The sequence below is a fragment of the Saccopteryx bilineata genome, chromosome 2, assembly GCF_036850765.1.
Source record: "Saccopteryx bilineata isolate mSacBil1 chromosome 2, mSacBil1_pri_phased_curated, whole genome shotgun sequence".
NCBI classification, from domain to species: domain Eukaryota; kingdom Metazoa; phylum Chordata; class Mammalia; order Chiroptera; family Emballonuridae; genus Saccopteryx; species Saccopteryx bilineata.
The window spans coordinates 62247658-62268456 of record NC_089491.1 but is presented as its reverse complement, the minus strand read 5'-3'; the positions used below and the strand labels follow the sequence as shown (position 1 = coordinate 62268456).

Here is a 20799-nt window from a genome sequence, read left to right as displayed (position 1 = left end):
GTTTGAAACCCCAAGGTCACCCTCTTATTCATTTTTTTTTTTTTAGAGAGGAGAGAGAGAGGGAGAGAGAGAAACAGAGAGAGAGAAGGGGGGAGGAGCTGGAAGCATCAACTCCCATATGTGCCTTGACCAGGTAAGCCCAGGGTTTCGAACCGGCAACCTCAGCATTTCCAGGTCGACGCTTTATCCACTGCGCCACCACAGGTCAGGCCAAGGTCACCCTCTTGAGTGCAGGTTGCTGGCTAATTAAGCGGTCACTGGCTCAGCTAGAGCCCCCGGTTAAAGCACATATGAGAAAGCAATCAATGAACAACTAAAGTGCCACAAGTTGATGCCTCTCATCTCTCTATTTCCTACTTGTGTGTCTTCCCCGCCCCCTCTCTCAAAAAAAAGTAAAAAAATAAAATGAGTTTTTCTATTTCCAGCTGGGACTCCATTCCCTCCCACAGAGAGAGGCCATTTATTTGGGAAGGGCCTGAAGCCTTGAGAGGCAGAGTGCCTGGGCTCCCGGGAGGCCCTTGTGCCCTGCAAAGCAAACAAACTGAGTTTATTTGTGGCCTGCCCACCTGCGGCATGTGGGTCGAACTGGCTGAGCAACAGAAACAAGTATCTAGATGCCAGGAGTCAAAGTAGCCTAGTCCAGTAAACATCTGAAAGTATCAATATATGTAATGAGGGCAAAATAAAAGTCTGGAATCCAGATTTCCCTGAACAGACTCTCTCTGGACTAAATGCAACGTCTGAGCTCAAAGTCCACACTTCCCAAAGCATGCTCCATGGAACACAAGCTTCATGGATTACCGATAGTGTTCCTTGAAAAATGGGGTGGGTCGCTGGTCTAACATGTCTGGGAAACACGGCATTAACAAAGTTCAATAGGTTACTTTACAGAAAAACTTCTCAGAGCCTCTAACTGTACTGGGGATTCTCCAAGAAGCTACAGGACTCAAGTGTGAGGACCACATTGTGGGAAGCACCCTGTGTGTGAGGCTCTGGCCTGGCCAGGCTGCAACTGCACAAGATAAACTGTCAGGTGGAGGCGGAGTCAGAAGCATCTGATACAGAGAACAAACAAAGAAAGGCTCTTCACCGAGAACTAATCACCAAGAACTAAGATTTTCTAAAAGTGTACCCACTTGGTCACATTACTGTTTCATAGCATTTCTCTATAATCTAATTAGAGCTACTAAATGCAAAGGGCTTGAGCCCAAAATCTGCAGTCACAGTTCCTATCCCCCATTTAAAGAGATAAGAAATGTCTGGTGTCAACATTGCTGTAAATAAATTTTGTCTAAAAGAGTGCTTGGTTGGTCTTGAAGGCATGGTCAATACTAACAACATAATCACAACATCAAGAGCTGTTAATAGCAATAGAGAGAGTTTACATTTCCTGGGATGGAGTATGCCGGGCTGGGCAGTGACGTGCATACCGACTCATGTCATATATTCATGTCACACGCATTTCTGTAAATCCATTTACCACTCAGGACAGAGATCCAAGAGTTTGATCTTCCTCCTCTCGCATCTCGTCTGCCCCTAAGTCTTTCCATCTCTAAGTATTTATTCTCTTGTCTACACTGCCATGTCTCATACTATGTCCCTCTCCCCTTGTACCTGATGACCTAGCCACACAGATCCATGTGGCCTCTAAGGGGGTCCTGCTTTTCCATACCTCCATGGCTGCCTACACACACGCGACTGAATACCTCTGCCTGCCCCCCCATCCCTGCCACAATCTCCTTGGGGAACTCCCGCTCTGCCCACAGCCCACTTGAAGCTTTCCCTATTCCTGCCCCACTCCTCCCCTCCAGCCCTGGACATATGCTTTATTCATTATTACTTTATAGATCTCTTTCCAACTATGCTTTAAGACATTCCATTTTCACTTCTCTACTTTTCTCAGTACTTGCACAGAGACTGACACAGAAAATGCTCAGTGCTTTCACACACATGAAGAAAGGATTTAAAAAATAATTTTAAAAATGTGTTCATCATAATACAGCCTCCAAACATGTCATAAACTTATGGCTTATGGGAAAAGGAAGCATATGAGAGAGTAAGGGATGAAACAGACTACAGAGCCTCGAGGAAGCACACATCAGCCCCTTGCTATGGCTCTGGGAATTATAGTTCACACATGTCCTCAGTAAAAATGGATTTTCTAGATCCCAACCACCTGCAGTCACATCGTCTCCTCAAAAAGCCCAAGCATGACACTGGAGGCTTGCAACAGCCTTTAATATTGTTATTAATCCGCTTTCCATGGTCACATGACCATTTTGATAGAAGAAGGAAAAAAGCTTTCATCCATCCTCGTTCACATTTAGCCTACAGTATACCATTTAGACCTGAAAGCCTTCTTTCAATGTTGAGGGGTGGACATGTTTACTCAAGCTGGTTCGTTATTTAAACTGCCCACATTAATAAAGACAAGTGTTTATTGTTTCAATCCCAAAATTCAAACCCAAACTGAGTTCTTTCTCATAGTGGCAAAAACAGAACACAATTCTTGACGTCTCCCAATACACGTAATGGATGGTGTGTCTGGCTCCCAGGAGATGGATAACTGTTTACTGAACACCAAAGAACATATTTTTTTTAAAAAAGGACAATCTTGCCCAATAGTTTTGTCTCCACACAAATATGGATAGGTACAAATCACCCTACTTTAGTCTCCACAACTGGCAATCGACATTTGTTCTGAAACAAAGGACACAGTTTCTGTTCTTTTCCCTCCTTGCCCTTAATCAGATTCCACACCAGTGGGTGAAAATGCCTTAAAGGACGTTATTGGTTCAACTGACAAATGTGGAATACAGATGGTAAATACATTGACACTTTGTAAAAGGTACCAGCTGACTGAAAGGGGAAAAGAAATGTTATTTTCAACACATTAATAACAACTCCCGACCCTAGTAAATCACACAAATCCCTCTCAGCGAATATCATCTCATTCTCACAAGATCTTTAGGAGAAAAGCGTTTCTACTCTCCACCCAACAGAAGCGAAGGCACACGAAGGTTAAACAGGCTGGCTAGGACACTCAGGAGCGTCAGCACCCGTGACAGGTCAGCCGAGAAGTCATACCCTCCACGCGCCCCGATTTCACTCCAGAATGTCAGACACAGTGTACCGCAGATCTGAGCACCAGGGCTTTTCTCGCTGAGATTCTAAAGCAAGACAGCACAGAGTTCAAAGGCCCGCAGGATGGAAACAGAAGCTAAGCTGAAAGGCGGGGGAAGCAACAGAAACCACATCCGAGGTACTGCAGGGAGGGGCAGGCCTGCTAGTGATGCCTTTGTAAGAAGCGCAGTGACAGAGTAGCCACCCCACGTGGAGACACTGCACAGACAGCCCCCAAAGCCACAGCAGACGTTCTGTAATAGTTGTGCCTCTATCCCACATTCCAAGCAGGGGTCATCAGGAGGCGACTGGAGAAATGTTTCCGACTCCTAGGAATCGTGCTGTGTGTTGTACCAAGGGATACCTGTATTTAGAGACACGGGAATACAAGACAGATCCTGACCTGTTTCCTTCTATTTCCAACTGAGAATTACTGGGCACCTTCTCCACGTTACACCTGTAGTAGAGTAGAAAGAACACTAGAGTCAGAAGACCTGGGTACTCTTCCCGGCCTGGCTCCTGCCTCCTAGGTTGGGTGACCTTGGGCCATTCATTTCTCTCTGCAAGTCTCAGTATCCTCACCTACCTGCCTTGCCTACGTCACAGGATGGTTGGAAACATCACACGGAGTCATGTTCAGAACCTCATTCTGAAAAAATATACACTTCTCCAGAAATGGGGGAAAAAGGATTTCCTAACCTCTTTGGGACTTCCCCAGCTTCTCTCAAACATGGCAATGCCCGCTACTCTGGTGACATTCCCTTCACAAGCTCCGTGTGGCCTTCAGGATGCCTGGTCTGCCCATCATTCCTGAAGCAGTGAGAGAGAGATGGCATTCGCTGGGGGTGGTGTGACCTTAGGAAAGTAGCTTAGCTTATCCATATGTGGTTCCTCATTTGTAAAGTGGGGGGATACTTACCTCAGAATTGTTGTGAATGCTAAAAACAGGATGAAGGTACTTGGTTATAGCAGCCAGTGCACAGAGGGTGCACCAAACAGTTGCCACACTCGGCTTCTGAGCATCTAGGAAGTGTGCTCTACTTCCCAGAACTCTACTTGATTCCCAGATCCCTAACGCTCTTCAACTGGAAATGACAAAAACCAGCACCTGAGGTCTTTAGTCCTCTCATGGAGTCTAGGGAAGCTTCTTCATTGAGGAACAGCTGCTATGTTGGTGTCCCTTTGTGTGGTGGCAGTGAAGTGTCTGCTGGTGTGACAAATCCTGAGAAAACCCTCCATCCCATTGAGAACTTACCCTAGGCACAGAGGGCACCCTTGGGCCCACACAGCCCATGCGTGGCCACTTAGACATCACTCCTCAGACCCACTGCCCACTCTGCCTCAGGGGAGTGGGAGGCATCACTCAGAGGGCAGAGAATAAACAGAAGCAGAGGGGGGAAGTGCAGGCAAAATTCAGACTATGCAGAATCTGTCCATTGGACTGTCTAAAACACAAGGGTAGCCCATAGGAAAACAAAGGTGGAAAGGTTGCGAGGGCCAGACTGTGGGAGGCTATCTTTCCCAGGGCAGAAGTCTGATCATCGTCAGGTAGGCTCACTGAAATGTTCAGTGGGAAGCTATGGATACGACATGATCAGATACACGGAAGGCAGAATGGGAGCAGGGAACACAGGCAGGACACAGCGTCCCAGGCCAGGCCAGGCCAGGCCAGGGATGGGAAGGGTCTGATGAAGACAGTACGTGGGGAGGCAGGGGGAGAGGCGCTAGACAGATGCTCGTGTCCTGAGGAAACGTGGTATCTGAGCGTATGTTAGGAACAGGGTTCAGAGCTGGGAATGCTTTTATCATTGCACTTTTGGGACACTGAGTTGATGATGGTGTTAACCAAGGGGATACAAAAGCCGAAACAGACTGTGTCATCTCAGAATGGGTAACAGTGAAGGAAGAGAAACCTGTGCATAACAAATACTCTGTTAGACATTTTACAGAACGTACTGCAAATAATCTGAAAAGAATATGGGCATGGTTCTATGATTTGAGTAAAATGGAAATGGCAGTTCAGCGGGGATGTGAGCCTCCGAACAAAGGCAATCCTGGCAGAGTAACTGTAAATGGAGCCGAGAAGGAGCACAGGAGACGGACCTGCACGGCTGGTCGGCAACCTGACTGGCTTGCGGGGAAAAGACTACCCAACAAAAAATCCCAGAACAAAAGAAATATTAAATAACGGTATGGATTTGGCTCTAAGAATGTCTGTTACTATAAATCTATTTTAGAAAGACAATAATAAACACTAATATAAATAGTCTACTTCATATGGAAGCCTTGGGATGGTGACCAGTGTGGGACAGCTTTTGACGCGGCAAAGCCCTGAATGTACTTTGGAGGAAAGCACTGTGTAGAGAAAATCTAGAGACAATGCAACATTTCTTTAGTAAGAGTCTGTGCCTTCTGGAGAATGAGTTGACTACATGGGAGCCTTCAACACAGGACTCACAACGAGAGAAATGCTACAAATGCCTTTTCAGCGTGGGCAGGAATTAAACAAGTACACTTCTGCAGTATACCAAATCCTTGGAAAGGTACGACAATGTAACGGAGTGAAATGTTCTATCTCTTTACCTTAGTAAATGTCATTATAATGATATAGATAGATATTTCCCCTAAAAGTGACCATAAACACGAGATGTCATTGCACCCTCATTTAATGGGCTCACATGACCCCACTTTTTCTGAATTCCCCAGTTCACACTGCCTTGTTCACTAACAGTGGGTAAGAGGGCTATCTCCTCCCCCGCAGGGTGAACCTTGGTGGGGGCAGTACCTTCGGACCTATTCAGCAGTACAGGGCTGGAAATAACGGGGGCGGTGCCATAAACGAATGGATGATTTTCTACAATGTGAGAAGAGCAAGATTCAGAACAAGCTAAGGCTTTCCACCACTCCTACAGGTCGCATCAGGGCTTACGAAAATGAGGAGCAAGAAGACAGTCTCAGTTCAGGGAAGAGAGCAGAGCCCTGAAGAGCCTCAGGAGAGAAGGGGCCCTATGGTTGTCACCCCGGCCACCCCACTGTGTGTGTGCCAGGGCTGTGTTCAATCAGACAGGCCACCTCCCCCACTGCCTCCAATCTCAAAGCTGTTGGACCTGAAGTCCAAACCCTTCAGACCACAGAGCCAGTCCTCATGAAATGCTCCTGCTACAGCCTTCAAATGACTGGTGGAGAGAGAGGAGGTGACAATAGTCTCTCTGATTCCAGATTCTTCAGGAATGAGAACAATGCTCGTATTTGAAAAGCAAGGCATTATAAAAATTGAACAAAAGCTACGGAGAGGAGAGCGGAGAGAAAGCCTATCAGGACTTTCAAATGAATTCAAGTGTCCAGTCCCACACCAATGACGTCTCGAAAGAGTGTGTAGATTGCTCCTGCTAATAATGGTTAGAAATCAGAGAATAGAAATGGAATCAGAAGACTATAGATAAGCTGGTGTCCCAATTTCAAGAGGAGGAAGGAAATTTGAGACTGCTCTGCTTGATGTGGACCCTTAGTAAAAACTTAAAAGAAATTATTCAGAAGTCACAGGGCTCTTTAGAGAAGATAAATAACATCATTAAGGATCAGTAGGGGGTCTCTTAGAAAAAGCCAGGGCAAGCTAACCTCATTTCATTCTTTCCCCATGGATTTGAGGTGGATGAATTGCAGGGGCCACAAATATGGTACATCTTGGTTTTAGCCTTTCTTGCTAACCTTGAGAAAGGATAGATAAATGTGGGCGACATGGCTGCATGGACATGTGCGTTCACAGGTGGCTCATCAACTTTAAGGATTACTGGTTAATTAATTCATGTGGACTTGAAGTGATTTTCAGGGGCATGATATAGAGACCTGTCTTTTGTCCTTTAGCAATTTCTCAGCAATAGCTTACAGCAAATCTTCAGATGACCCTCCCAAAACTTAGGAAGATATGTTCAGTAAACAGGATTTTTTTTAAAAAAAGGCACAAATTCAGTTGTATCAGACTAGAATGAGAAAACAAAAATCAAATGGAACTGCATAGGGATAATAAGACAATAAGTAGATACAGATTCAAAAGAACTGAAATGCTGGGTTGAAGACTAACCCTGGCAGCCCTCCAGCGAGAGAAGAACTATCTGCGTGTTTGGGGGAGTGGGAGTGTCCCCAACAAGTCACATGTTGAACGTGTGTGAACTCGGTGTCAGAGTCGCTGAAAGAAGTTAACACATTCAAGTTCTGTTATCAGAATTCTGGTGTTCAGAATAAGAAAGCTAAGTACCCTGTAATTAGCCCTCCGAATACCTGCGAAGTTCTGGGCGCTACTTTTTAAATGGGACACTAAGAAAGCATAATGTGCCAAAGGAAGTGGACCAGGGTGGCGAAAGTCTAGGCATCACTAGACAGCAAAGAGAGGTGTTTCAGCCTGAGGGAGAAAAGCCTGAGGTGAATGTGTTTATAAATGTTTTGAAGAACATTTCTTGGACTGAGGATAGATTACTCTTTGAAGGTCTAAGTAGAATAACTAGAAGTCATAAGGCTGAAATCCATTTCGATATAGGTAATGGCTGCTGTGTTTAGAGGTGTCCCTCGGTGTAGTGAACGGCTTCCTAACACAGCAGCTAACACTGGGAATGTCCACACTAAGGCCGGATGACAGTTTGCCAGAGAGAGGTCTGGGGAACAAGTATGGTTGTGAGAAGTTGGACCAGGTAGAGCTGAAACTCCTTACACAACATTAAGAATCACTCTAGGGGCCCTGGCCAGTTGGCTAAGCAGTAGAGTGTCAGCCTGCTTGTGGATGTCCCAGGTTCAATTCCAGGACAGGGCACACAGGAGAAGCGACCATCTGCTTCTCCCCTCCCCCTCTCCTTTTTCTCTATCTCTCTCCTCCCTTCCCACAGCTGTGGCCCAATTGGAGCAAGTTGGCCCAGGGCACTGAGGATGGCTCCATGGCGTCACCTCAGATGCTAAAAGAGCTCAGTTGCCGAGCAATGAAGCAACAGCTACATATGGGCAGAGCTTCGCCCCATGCGGGGCTTGCCAGGTGGATCCCGGTTGGTCAGGCCACATGTGGGAGTCTGTTTCTCTTCCTCCTTCCTTCTCACTTAAGAAAAAGAAGAACTGCTCTAGGAATTTCTTTATTCGGGTAACTATAAGCCATGTCCCTAGACTTGGAATAGCTCCACCCAACCCTACACTTCATCATTTTCTAGGCATCTCATCCCAGGAATAATGTTGAAGAACATAGATGCAAACTAGACTGAATTCCTTTTCAAAGAAATAGTCTTAGGTTAAACATCATATACACTGTGAATATGATTTTAAAAGTCTTCTACATAGGCCCTGGCTGGTGTGCTCAGTGGATAGAGCATCATCCAAGCATATGAATGCTCCAGGTTTGATTCTTGATGAGGGCACACAAGAGAAGTAACCATCTGCTTTTTTCCTCCTCCCTCTCCCCCTTCTCCTCCCGTAGCCAGCGGCTCAATTGGTTTGAGCGTTGGCCCTGGGTGCTGAGGATAGCTCAGTTGGTCTGAGTGTATCAGCCACAGGTACTAAAAATAACTCGGTTGATTCCAGCTTCAGCCCCAGACATGGGTTGCTGGGTAGATCCCAGTTGGGGTGCATGAGGGAGTCTATCTTCCCTCCTCTCACTTAAAAATCAATCAATCAATCAACCAATCAATCAAAGCCTTCCACATAGCACCCTGGCCAGATAGCTCAGTTGGGTAGAGAGTAGTCCCGAAGTGTAGAGGTTGCTGGTTTGATTTCTGGTCAGGGAACATACAGGGACCTCTCTCTCTCCCTTCTACACTTTCTTAAAAAAAAAATCATAAAACAAACATTAAAAAAATAAAAGCCTTCTACATAAACAGAATACAAAGCATGCTTAATGAGTCAAAACAAAGCCTTCTAATACTATTTGACATAAAGTTTTCTATTTGGAGAAATAAAATGGGAGGAACAAGAAGCATCGGAGCAGTTCTATCTCCAATAGCAGTTACTTCGGAGAGATTTTATGTTTATGAATCACATAATATTGGCTATTTGGGGTGACATTTTAAAAATGATCTTCCTTTAAAATGAGGCCTGGAGTTGAAATACAAGGCAATAAGTATACTCTTATATGATCCTAGACCTTTATAAAGATTCCTCTGCCCCAGAATCAGGGAAAAACTTTGTAAGAAAAAAAACTGTCTCACGAGAGCTAATTAGTTCTTATATATCAGTTAAATATAGATGGCAGGTCTTATTTAATGCACTCCTAACCTGCACCGCTGACAGAGCTCTAACATCTGACCAAGGGGCTGGGAGGGGGGTTAGTACAGGTGGTGTTTCCTGCTTAGGCAGGCTGCGTTACTGTATCTATATCAGTAGCTGACTTGAATGGTACAAAAACCTGAACACATGGAGAGGTACATTTACCCGCAGCATGTTCTAGAACCAACCGAAAATATGACAACATATCTAATTACAGTCATCCTAATTTGAGTGCCTCCTACTTGAGCACCAAGTTTGGTAAGAGAAATAAAAAAAATATATAAATAGAATAAGTGCTTTTTCTAGAGGATTACTAACATGAAATATATATGAAACATGCGATAGGAGATTTTGTGCATACTTCCCGGAAGGTACCTAAAATGTGGAAGCTAACAGAATAGGCCTGAGGAGATGCTTTTCAAAGGAAAGGTAAAAATAAACAAAACCAGAGAAAGGGGTGTGTGTGTGTGTGTGTGTGTGTGTAAGAAACTGCTCAATTGCTCAATGTCTGCACACTGAAATATTTACTTGCTCAATAATCAGTCCCACAGAAAATGTGTTTTCTGTTTTTTGAAAATAAAAAGATAGAAAGCCTGTCAGGAAAGACACTCACTTTATGGTGCTCAGAGCCCCATTCACCCATATGATTAATTATACATAGTCTGAAAGGCTGATTATTAGTGATTAAACTATTCAGAAAGCCTGGATTGCACTAACTCATCAAATCCTCATAACGCCTCTAGAGGCAGGTCAGTAATTATTCTATTTTGTGGATAAGGAAACTGAGGCTCAGGAGGTTAAATAAATCGTACCCCCCACACCCCTAACCTCCAGCATTGCCAGAAGGAAATGCTAGAGTCAAGATTCAAATACAGGTAGTTAAATCAAGACAAGAGCTTGTGCTCTAAACAACTATACTATGTTTAGCTGACTGTTTAAGGTACCCAACCTTATACTACCCTGTATTTTGGGTGGTTTCTAGGAAAGTAGTCAGTCCATAACGTCTATCAGTAAATCGCAAACTCAAAAGGCTATGGAGCCGGCAGGTACTATAAGTGAGTGACAGGGCCAGGTGTGAGAAGCACGGTGATTAATGGTACTGACACGCCATACTTGAGGAATGAGAGTGGGTGATGGGGACTGTGGGTGACTTCAGCATGGCAGCCCAGAGAGGAGGCAGCCACATCTTCACTTGGACCAACTGTGACCTGGGGGAAGGTTGGGTAGAGAGCTGCCAGATTTTTCGGTTTTCCAAAAAGGGGCTTTTCAAAGGAAACGTAAAATAAATAAATAAAACCAGAGAAATATAAGATAATCTCTCTCTAGTTTAATGTATTTGCTTAAAAAACATTTTTTTTTTAACTATGTGAAACATGAAACAAAACAGTCTATTGGCAATCTGTGGTTCACTGACTGGCGACCTCAGCTATGCCATTAAAGGAGGAGACAGCCATCACTTGGAACAGCAGGCCTGGCTTCTCAACCTCCAAGGACCCCTCAGAGCCAAAGCAGGTCTAGGCACACTGGGCAGGTAGTGAACCCAATGCCTGTCAAATATCAAGGCATACCTTGATGTCTGCTCAAAGAAACAGACATTTTACTCTCCTGAGACAATGGCAAAGAAGTTTGAGATGGACAGAGTGATACTTTCTATTTATTTATTTATTTTCTTTACACCAGGGGCTGAGAAAATGAGGCATTATTGTCCGAGCTGGCTTCCCGGATGTTAACAGTTCCTGCCTGTGGCAAATCTACCAGTCAGACTGGGGCTAAACAGAAACTTGACAGAGGGAGTTACTGATTCTTGGTTTACAAGGAAGTTTGCAGTTCACTCTAATCAAAGGATGGACTCATAGCCAAATTCTCCTTCCTGGACTGATGTCATTCTGCTGTGTTAATGAACAGCTCACCCAAACCCAATATAATAGGGCTGTCCCTAGTGGCTACTTCAGAATTCTGAAAGGGAATCCACTTTTCAAAAAAAAAAAAAGGGAAAATAGTAAAAAACAGTAAGCAGAGGACCTACGAGGTAAGGAGGGGCAAGTTACTCTGACCCTTTCACAACAACTCCTCCCACCCATGTGTCACCATTTCTGAAAACTCCTTACCAATGACCTAGTATAATCAAATCTTAACAATAAAATCCCCTGGTTGAAAGTTTCTTGCTTTTCCCACTCTTTAATCTTTATAATGAAGTTTTCCCTCAAATCACAATGGAAAACTAAAATCATAATTTACTTGTTTTAAATACATCCAGGTATACAGAGTTACACTATTTAATGTAAAAGAAAACTGGGAACTAAAAAATGATTAACACATTGCATGACCTGTGGTGGTGCAGTGGATAAAGCATTCACCCGGAATGCTGAGGTTCCTGGTTCAAAACCCTGGGTTTGCCCTGGTAAGGCACATAGGAGAAGCAACTAGAGTTGCCCCAGCCTTTCTCTCTCTCTCTTTCTCTCTCTCTCTCTCCCTTCTCTCTCTCTCTCTCCCTCCCTCCCTCCTCTAAAAATCAATAAATGAAATCTTTAAAAAGGTAATTAACACCACTATGCAATTTACAGAAATGAAATGTTTAATTGTTTTGTTTTCTATTTTCAACTGGGATGAGATGTGATCTTCTCATTAAAACGGTATCACATGAGTTTTAAGTGGAAACCAAATCAAGTAACCAAATTGTAGCCTAACGAGTTTATCTACTGAACAGGGCTGATCAACTCCCTAAAACACCTTTGCTTTGGTTGTCAAATATCCATTGTTTAAAATGTACTGAAAATAGTGTCCAGTATAGATTTCTCAAAGTTCACATTCACAAGTTCCATGAAAATAGAGGTAAAACTTTCTGAAATTTCATGCTGTTTATGTAGTATTAGGAAGAAGATAGCTCAAACATGTGCTCAGAAATTCAAGTGTGTTGGAAGGAAAGAAGGAACAATAATTTTGATGAAGCATCTGTTTGGTTGTAAACAGAATCTTAACATGAAATATTTACCTTAAATACGCTAAGACTATTCTTTCTCTAACAATTTGACCCAGAAGTATAATTCCACTCTATCATTCTAATACTTCCATATAAATGACGGTATTTCTGAGATCCTTCAGAATCCTTCTCCAGTTCAGATTGTTTTTTAGTTTTGTATTCTAAACTCTTATTTCCAAATATCTTAAACACTACACAGAACATCACTCTAGATAGCACTAGCAGCCATTTTTGAACATGGCAGAAAGTTACTGACACCTTTGGAGTGAAGGCCAAAAGTAGAAAGAACTTAAAAGCCTCAGTCTACTACACCTTAATAACTCTTGCTCTGAGGTGGTTTCACTCATGGTCTTGGTAAAAATGACCAAGGGGAAGGAGTAAAACACTCACCTGTCTTTGTAGTTGATCACAGTATCGATGATAGCGTTCATCTGCTTTGTCAGTTTGGGGGGATTTGGTGATAGTTTCTCGGCAGGAGGGCGGCCTCTTCTCTTCTTAGCTTTTTCCACATCTTCTTTTGCAGGATCTTTATCCACATTTCTTCGTCTTTTTCGCTTCTTAAGCCGCACTTCCTCTTCCATTTCTTCCAAATTGCCGTCTTCAATGGCCTGTTGATAGGGAAAGGAGAAAAATTCAAGACAAGCGAACAATACACACACACACACACACACACACAAACACACTTTTAATAAAAAAACAACAAACCACCAACAACAAAAGATAATAGTTAACAGCATTCAGTGGAGTAGAAAGAAAGAGAAGACCATCATATTGAATAAATGCACCTTTAACCCAAGACTGTTTCATGAGCAAAACATGTGAAGGCCTGAAATACCAATAGTAAAGGCTATGACAGACACAAGATCTATATACATTTATGTGTTTAAAGACATCTGAATCCAACTGAAATTTTGGCTCAATAGAATAAAAAGAACTTAATTGTCTCATTACTGTAAAGGAGGGGAGATACAACTTAAAAAGGGGGGGGGAGGGATGACTGAAGAACAAAATTCCCTAAGAATACATCCTTACAATCATATAAGCATTGATCATTTAAGATTTTACATCAATTTATTCATGATTCACAACATAAATCAAAGCTGCATCCAGATTTTGTTCTAACGTAGCAATTAGTAAACAAGGAAATGAGAAGTACAAAACCACATTCCTTTCTAAAGGCACTTAAATCATCCTAGGAAGACCACACACACTCACAAACAACAAACACTTTTTTCCAATTACCTGCAAACGTTTGCTTTAAACCAGAGCCAGCCGCACTAATGCAGAGAGATAATAAAATAGCTATAAAAACAACCAGGTATAAAAAAAAACCTGTTCATAAATGGCTAAAAGATCCATATGACAGATCGAGAAGTTTAAACTTTTTTTCCCCTGGTAAATCTCAAAACTTAAGAAAAATAGAGGAAAAAAAAAAGAAACTGCAAAAGAAGAAAAAAAAAATACCCACAACAGATAAAAGAATATTTGACAATGGAAAGAAAAATATTTTTTAAAACCTTTCAATTATATTTCAAGGTTGCCTTCTCACACAAAATAACTGATGTTGTTATTTGCTCCTCCTGCCTCTCAATATTGCCTCCAGTATGCAAATGCTAATCAATCCTTTCTCGTAGCTGAAAGAGCTCTAATCATAAGGCAATTACCTTCATTTCTCCACAGCACCAAACATGGCTAATATTTATGATCATGTGAGTATAACAATCAATATAAAGAGTGATTACAGCTCAGACATAATTTCTTTCACTTGTGTACAATGCCTCCTGAAAAAGAAAGGTTTTGTGAAGAAAACCTGGTGCAGAACACAAAACAACCTGGCATGTTAAAGAATGCCAGTGGGATTAAAGAAATATGTTTCCTATGCATCTTCCAAGGCGCAGACCCACAGAAGCAACATGCACACAGACAGAATCCAAAGGGACAGCCTGAGCCTAGGCCTTAATAATCAAAAGACAATTTCCATCACGATCCTACAATGTTCAGATAAGCATTATGAATGAGGCGAGATCTGATGAGTTATGAGAAATAAAGGAAAAGAAGGAAAAAAAAGGCTTCACATTATTTCATTAATATTCATTTGCCTAAAAGCTGGACACCCACTATACAGCTAAAAACACTGCAGCTAGGCGAAGATTAAGAAAAGGAAATTGTCCCGCAAATCTTGGAGGCTGAACATGCTAATAATAAATACAGCATGCAAGGCTGTCAACAGTTAATGGTATTGCTCTCCTCAAGCACCCAGTTGCACACAGAAATACGGAGAACATCGGCTTTGATGTGTTACACACCTACACATGCCTGGGATGTAGTTCTACTGAATCTTCAAGACGGCAACGAAAAAGGATATTTACCTTACCACTATCAGCAGGCCGGCTATCGGAAATCACAGTTAGTGGGGATAAAATTAACAAGCCAGCAAAGCAGCGAGCTGCTAGTCTCTTCATCAGCTGATCAGGAAAAAAAAGAGAGCTGGGGAAAGGCTATGTTTTCATATACAAGTAATTTTATTTTACTGAAAATTTAATACTGAAAGGATTGTGGATACTCAAATCTGCTGTTTCATTCTACCTACTACAAGGCCCGAAGCCTTCCTCCTTCAGCCTGCTTTAATATTGACAACTACTTATCATATTTTTCCCCCCTGTTATTATTCCAGGCAGCAGAATTAGAGATTTTTAGCTCAGGCGGTTTCTGATTCTTACTCGCATTTTAACAATTAAGCCAATAAAAAAACAAATTAATATTCAAATTTATTTAAAAAAATTAAAACAAGTATGTATTTTTTGGTATTTTAAACCTCTTTTTAGTGCTTTTTCAAAAAACAGGCTGCATGGTTTTGGAGCAGTCTAACATGATTTTTTTTTAATAAAAAGAATTTCTTTTTCATTAAATGCATGTCAGTAAAAGCAATTTTAAATATTTTAATAAAATGTTATTCTGCTCTTTAAAGAAAATCCCGAACAACTGTGATACTTCACTTTCAGTTTCATGCTGTAAAATTTTTCATTGTTTTTCTTTTCAGTGGGATAAACGAAGAGGGGGAAGTTGTGAAAGAAAATTTCTACTCTCACCCCCCCTTAACTTTGCAAAAAAAAGGAACAAAGCATAAGCTTGTGATATTTGGACTTTTAAATCTCTAAATCTAAGTAGCTAAGAAGCGAAAATAAATTAAATTGCAAAAAGAACTAGTAAAACAATTTTTATTACAATTGCTAAGACGTTCAGATTCTTATTAAATTTAGGTTTTGGAATCACACGGAAACACACAAAGTACTGACCATTATTCCCCTTAAATTAAGGTTTTATGCAGGAATGCAGAGAGCTACAAAACATCCTTCCCCCTCCCCAAAGACCCCAAACACATCCATATGCAGGGCTTGATGTTCAGAGATTTCTAAGGGTCTTGTTCTAATGGAAATCAATTCACTAAATATTTCCCGGTGCTTTTCGCACTTAAAGAGTAGAGTAAGATTACTCCTGCATGTAAGTAAAATTATCCATGGACATTTAAAACTGTTCTTTAATTAAAAAAAAAAATCCTTATTAAACTGGCTCAACTGACTCAACTCAGTGCTAGGAGGGGGGCCACAAAAAAAAAACTTGCTACACAATGCTAAAGTACTACCCCAAAAAGAATTCCCTTCCAAACCTTTTACCAGCACAATAATGAAATAAATCACAGAAGCAAACCCCCAGTTTCCGACTGGTGACGTGTTGCGCAAGAGTGCGAGCCCTAATTCAACATACAGACGGCTCCCATGCTGAACTGCCTCTAGATTTAATGAAGTGAATAGGAAGGAAGTCGGGGGGAAAAAAAGTGTACAAATAAGAAATTAACACTTTCCTTCCCTGCAGGAACGGTGAGATACAACTACGGCGAAGTTTGGTGAGACGCTTCTTTCCTTAAAGGCACACTGCACCCTTTTGGCTCCGGATGTCACTAAAAAAACCCTTCTGGTGATTAAAAAAAAAAAAAAAATTCCCCAGCCAAGTTAAAACAGTGAAGCATATTTCAGCCTACGTTTTTCCTGAATGAAGCTGGGAGTTACTCCTTCCTCCACTGGATGGCAACCTTTTTTCCCTCCCTTCTTTTTCTTTCTTTCCTTTTTTTTTTTTAAAGAATGCATTTTCAAGACACAGGATGGGCAAGAACGAGATACAGACGGACTCCTTCAGTTAGTTCTTCTGAAAGCGGCGTGCAGGTTCTGATAAAATGCAGGAGAGACCGTGCACGAATAGCTGCATTACAGGAACCACTCCGCAGCCTGCGGAGCACATGGCAGACCCAGGAATCCGTCACTCGTGAGTCCAGCCATGCCCCTGTCATCCTGACACACACTACGTCTTTTAGTGCAAGACAGACAGCCCAAAGAGAAGCCCGTGGTGTAATGAAGTGCTATTACACATGACTTCACAATACACACCGCACAAATGAATCCATGGCTATGAATAGGTAACCAGGGACAAGCAAACAAAAGCCCACAAGCCAATTCAGGCGCATTGTTTCCCTGTAGTCGCCTTTTCCCCCTTAGCATCTCCCAAGTCCACCATGCAGCGTGGCACAGCCCTCATGGTGGAATAGACCATCTTAGGGAAAACTGAACTGAGCAATTCAAAAGACATCTAGACAATGCATGGGAAATATCTTGGATGTGAAATGGTGAATCTATAGTATTGCAATGTTTAACTCTCATATTTAAATATCACATTTCTTCTGCCTACTGACAAATTCTCTTTCTCTCTCTGGGGTGGGGGTTCTCCCCACCTCAGCAGCTCTGGGGTTCCTGAAGAGTCTAAGATACTATTGGGGGTGGAGGTGGAGTTACAGAGTTGAGGGCTAAGCATTACAGAATTGGGTCATGTCAATACTAACACTTCATGTGGACCACTCACATCACTAAACTTGATTCCATTACCCGGGGAGCTTCAACTCCCCTCAAGCCCCATGGAGACTGTGGAACCCAACAGTTTAGGTAATGATCCCCCAAAACAACCAGCAGCAACAACAACAAAAGTGGAATTTTAAAGAAAATTTAAGATTTCATGTATAAGAAACTTTCTTATAATAGGAATATTTAACAACAGTAAAAAAATTGAACACAGAATTCTTGCTTAAAATGACATTATTTTTATTTTAGGCACTTGGCTTAATAAAGACAGCAGTAATTTTGGATACAAAATTTCAGACTCACAGCTTTGGGCAATTATAAGTTTTTATTACTACCATCCCCCAAAGCAACCTGTTAGAAAAGGATGCATAAAATCAAATTCCCTAGGTGAAATAAGCCGGACACAAAAGGACAAATATTATCTGATTGCACTTTTATGAGAAAAGAGAACAACTGTGACCAGCGGTCAAATGGAGGGGTGAATGGAGTTGTTACTGATTAATGAGTACAGAATTTCAGTTTGGAATGATGCAAAAGTTCTGGAATGCATAGTGGTGATAGTTGTACAACCATGTCCTAAAATGTACACTTAAAATGGTTAAAATAGTAAATTTTATGTTATGTGTATTTTACCAGAATTTAAAAATTTACCAGTTTTAAAAAGTACCTGGAAAAAATCAAATTCTCTAAATATTAGAGGAAAAAAATCCCCAACAACTGCAGGTTCCTACATGTTCTCACCTCAACACACAGCACACAATACTAGTGAAATCTCGCTAGCTTTCCTTCCAAACTCAAACCTTACAGTATTTCAACAGGTAACATGTTCAGTCTTGCCCTAATAACTAGAAGCTTTTCAAAAAACCTTATTCATTCAAATGTTATTAAGGAGATAACCACAAAGTAAGAAAATACCTGTGTCTAGAACATACCTATTCACAAACTTTATTTTTATTATTTTGTTAACATTTTGAATAACAAATATTCAAGAAAAAAGTCAATCTGAAGGCTAAGGATTTTTTTAGTATACATTTTTTCTTTTTGTGTGGTACAATTACAACCGATGACATTAATTTGATAAGACTCCCATGCCTTTAACTCATTTGCTGGGCAACTCCCAGCTTTCCCTGAGTCGGGGACTGAAATGTACAACGCAGGCCATAAAGGGGAAGCAACTGGAGCTTCAGTTTCACTGAATTTCTGGTACAGTGACCTTTTCATTTTCTTGGTCAACAACTTTACATCACTTCTTCAAAAATGGACCAAGCCTCTCTCTTCCCCTATGACATAGGGAAAGGGAGCTACATAAAGAAACCTGGGGGAGGGGGGGATGGGAGCCATGGCTTATCCAACTGAGAGAGGCAAATAAGTTCACTATGTCAGGGGTAGGGAAGAAGAAACAAAGTATAGGAAGGATAAAAATTACTTCAGCTACAAGATCAAGAACCCATCGGATATCTTTTGAGAAGTATTAAGCAAACTATTATATTCAGAGAATGACTTTTAGATTTAGTGGCTGCCCAAAATATCCAGCCCTGTAGACCCCACCATATTACACACACAATGTAGTGACATTTGATCTTACAGGTTAGGCAATAACAATACTCCAGCTCCCTTGGGTGGAATCAAAGAACCACAGGGAACCTGAACCTGAAAGAGGCTTAGAGAAACGGAGAATTAAAGGAAATGCAGCTCTGCCTTCTGATCCATTTATCCAGTTCCTATCAACTGGTAACACAGCCAGACTTCTATTCGCTCGACTCTTGAGCAGGGCTTCTCACATGGGCCTGGGCCACCTCATACTTCAGGATTCTCCGCACATTACAAACATGAAGCCTTGCCAAAGCCAAAAGAAGGTAACACACTGTGTGGTACAATTTCAATACTTGCAAAGAATAATTTAATGCTATTGAAATCGACAATAGAGTGATTATGATTATAACCTCATTTAGGGATAACAAATGGAAGTCCCTAAGCCAAAAAAAAAAACACCCCAAAACCCCAGAAAAAAATCAGTTGTCATCTGAGCTTCCCTGTGATAGGTTGTCCACGAGGAACTGGGCCCTTGTCCAGGTTTACATGCTCCTACAAGACAAGTTCTCTGATCTATAAACCTATTATACTTAAAAGCATTAAATTCAAATGGAGGGTAGTTGAGAGCAGGGATATTGTTCTGCCTGAGGCAGATGCAAAAAAGGCCATTAACAGCCAAACTACAAGGAAGGAGAATACATAAGTAAAACAACCCAAGAAATAAAGAATATTATAGTTTGAGGATAGAAAAAAGGAAAAGCCTAAATTTCAATAAACCTGAAGACACGTGACATCATGAACACACCCCCACCATCACCACCGCTGGCAAGAGCAGCACACATACATCGTTTGCTATGTTGCCAGGTGCTCCATCCTCTCCAGACATTTGCTCATTTAATACTCATAGTAACCCTACAAGATGAGGAAACTGAGGCACAGAGAGAAGCATCTTGCTCCAAATCATACACGTAAGACACAGAGCCAGGTGGACCTCGAATTCTGAAAGTCTGGCTGCATAAACATATCCTTAAGAGGGATATTATCTACTTTGAAGCACAAATGAATACTGAACCATCAGGAAAAGGCTAATTATGCTTGCTAAGCGTAGAAGAATAATGCAAGTAAAAAGAGAACCTGGTACAACTCTGAAGGAATTCCAGCAAAGATCACATACACACACAGAGTCCTTATTTTACATGGAAGTGTGGGAGCATAAAAATGACTCTGTAAGTTGAAATCATACAAAGCCTTTTTTTTTTGCACCTCCCCCATAACAAAGCTATTTTAATAATTAATGGGAAAATTATGATTGTTCCATGGCCCTCACAAATTTATGTCAAAATATTAAAAACACTTACTGTAGGGCCTTGGCCAGTTGGCTCAGCGGTAGAGCATCGGCTTGGTGTGTGAAAGTCCCAGGTTCAATTCCTGGTCAGGGTACATAGGAGAAATGCCCAACCATCTGCTTCTCCACCCTTCCCCTCTCTTTCCTCTCTATCTCTCTCTTCCCCTCCCGCAGCCAAGGCTCCTTTGGAGCAAAGTTGGCCCGGGTGCTGAGGATAGCTCCATGGCCTCTGTCTCAGGCGCTAGAATGGCTCTGGCCCCAACGAAGCAATGCCCCAGATGGGCAGAGCATCGCCCCCTGGTGGGCATGCCAGGTGGATCCTGGTCGGGCGCATGCGGGAGTCTGCCTCCCCGCTTCTAACTTCAGAAAAATACAAATAAAACAAAAAAAAACCCTTATTGTCAGTTATACATGTACAGAGAAATAAAACACATGGTAACATACTTGTTTAGTACACTAATTTAAAATATTAGAAACATTTAACATTATAATATTTTTTTCTTTATAAAAGCTTATCAAGAGTGTTTGAATAGCACTTGCCTTTTTCTTATTAAATAACATGATATAGAGCAAACAGCTTTTCCATACTTTGGCAAATTGCCAAGGATCAGCTTCCAACATTTTCTCTTTTGCCCTGTCAATGTAGTGAATGAAATACCTCAGAATTTCTCTAA

General features: G+C 41.7%; 1 protein-coding gene across 11 annotated transcripts in view; it reads right to left on the bottom strand.

Moving 5' to 3' along the window:
* The window catches only part of SMARCA2 (SWI/SNF related, matrix associated, actin dependent regulator of chromatin, subfamily a, member 2), a 176330-nt gene that overhangs the window by 19509 nt on the left and 136022 nt on the right, over positions 1-20799 (bottom strand). For 9 of the 11 annotated variants that reach the window (XM_066257155.1, XM_066257157.1, XM_066257160.1 and 6 more), the window contains 2 exons: positions 12731-12948; positions 3527-3580 (listed from right to left, as the gene is read on the bottom strand). In XM_066257155.1, the coding sequence (XP_066113252.1) occupies positions 3527-3580; positions 12731-12948 (272 nt within the window). Of the gene's footprint in view, positions 1-3526; positions 3581-12730; positions 12949-14709; positions 14806-16007; positions 16130-20799 lie in introns of those variants that run through there. The other 2 variants (XM_066257166.1, XM_066257164.1) reach the window with 2 other exon arrangements.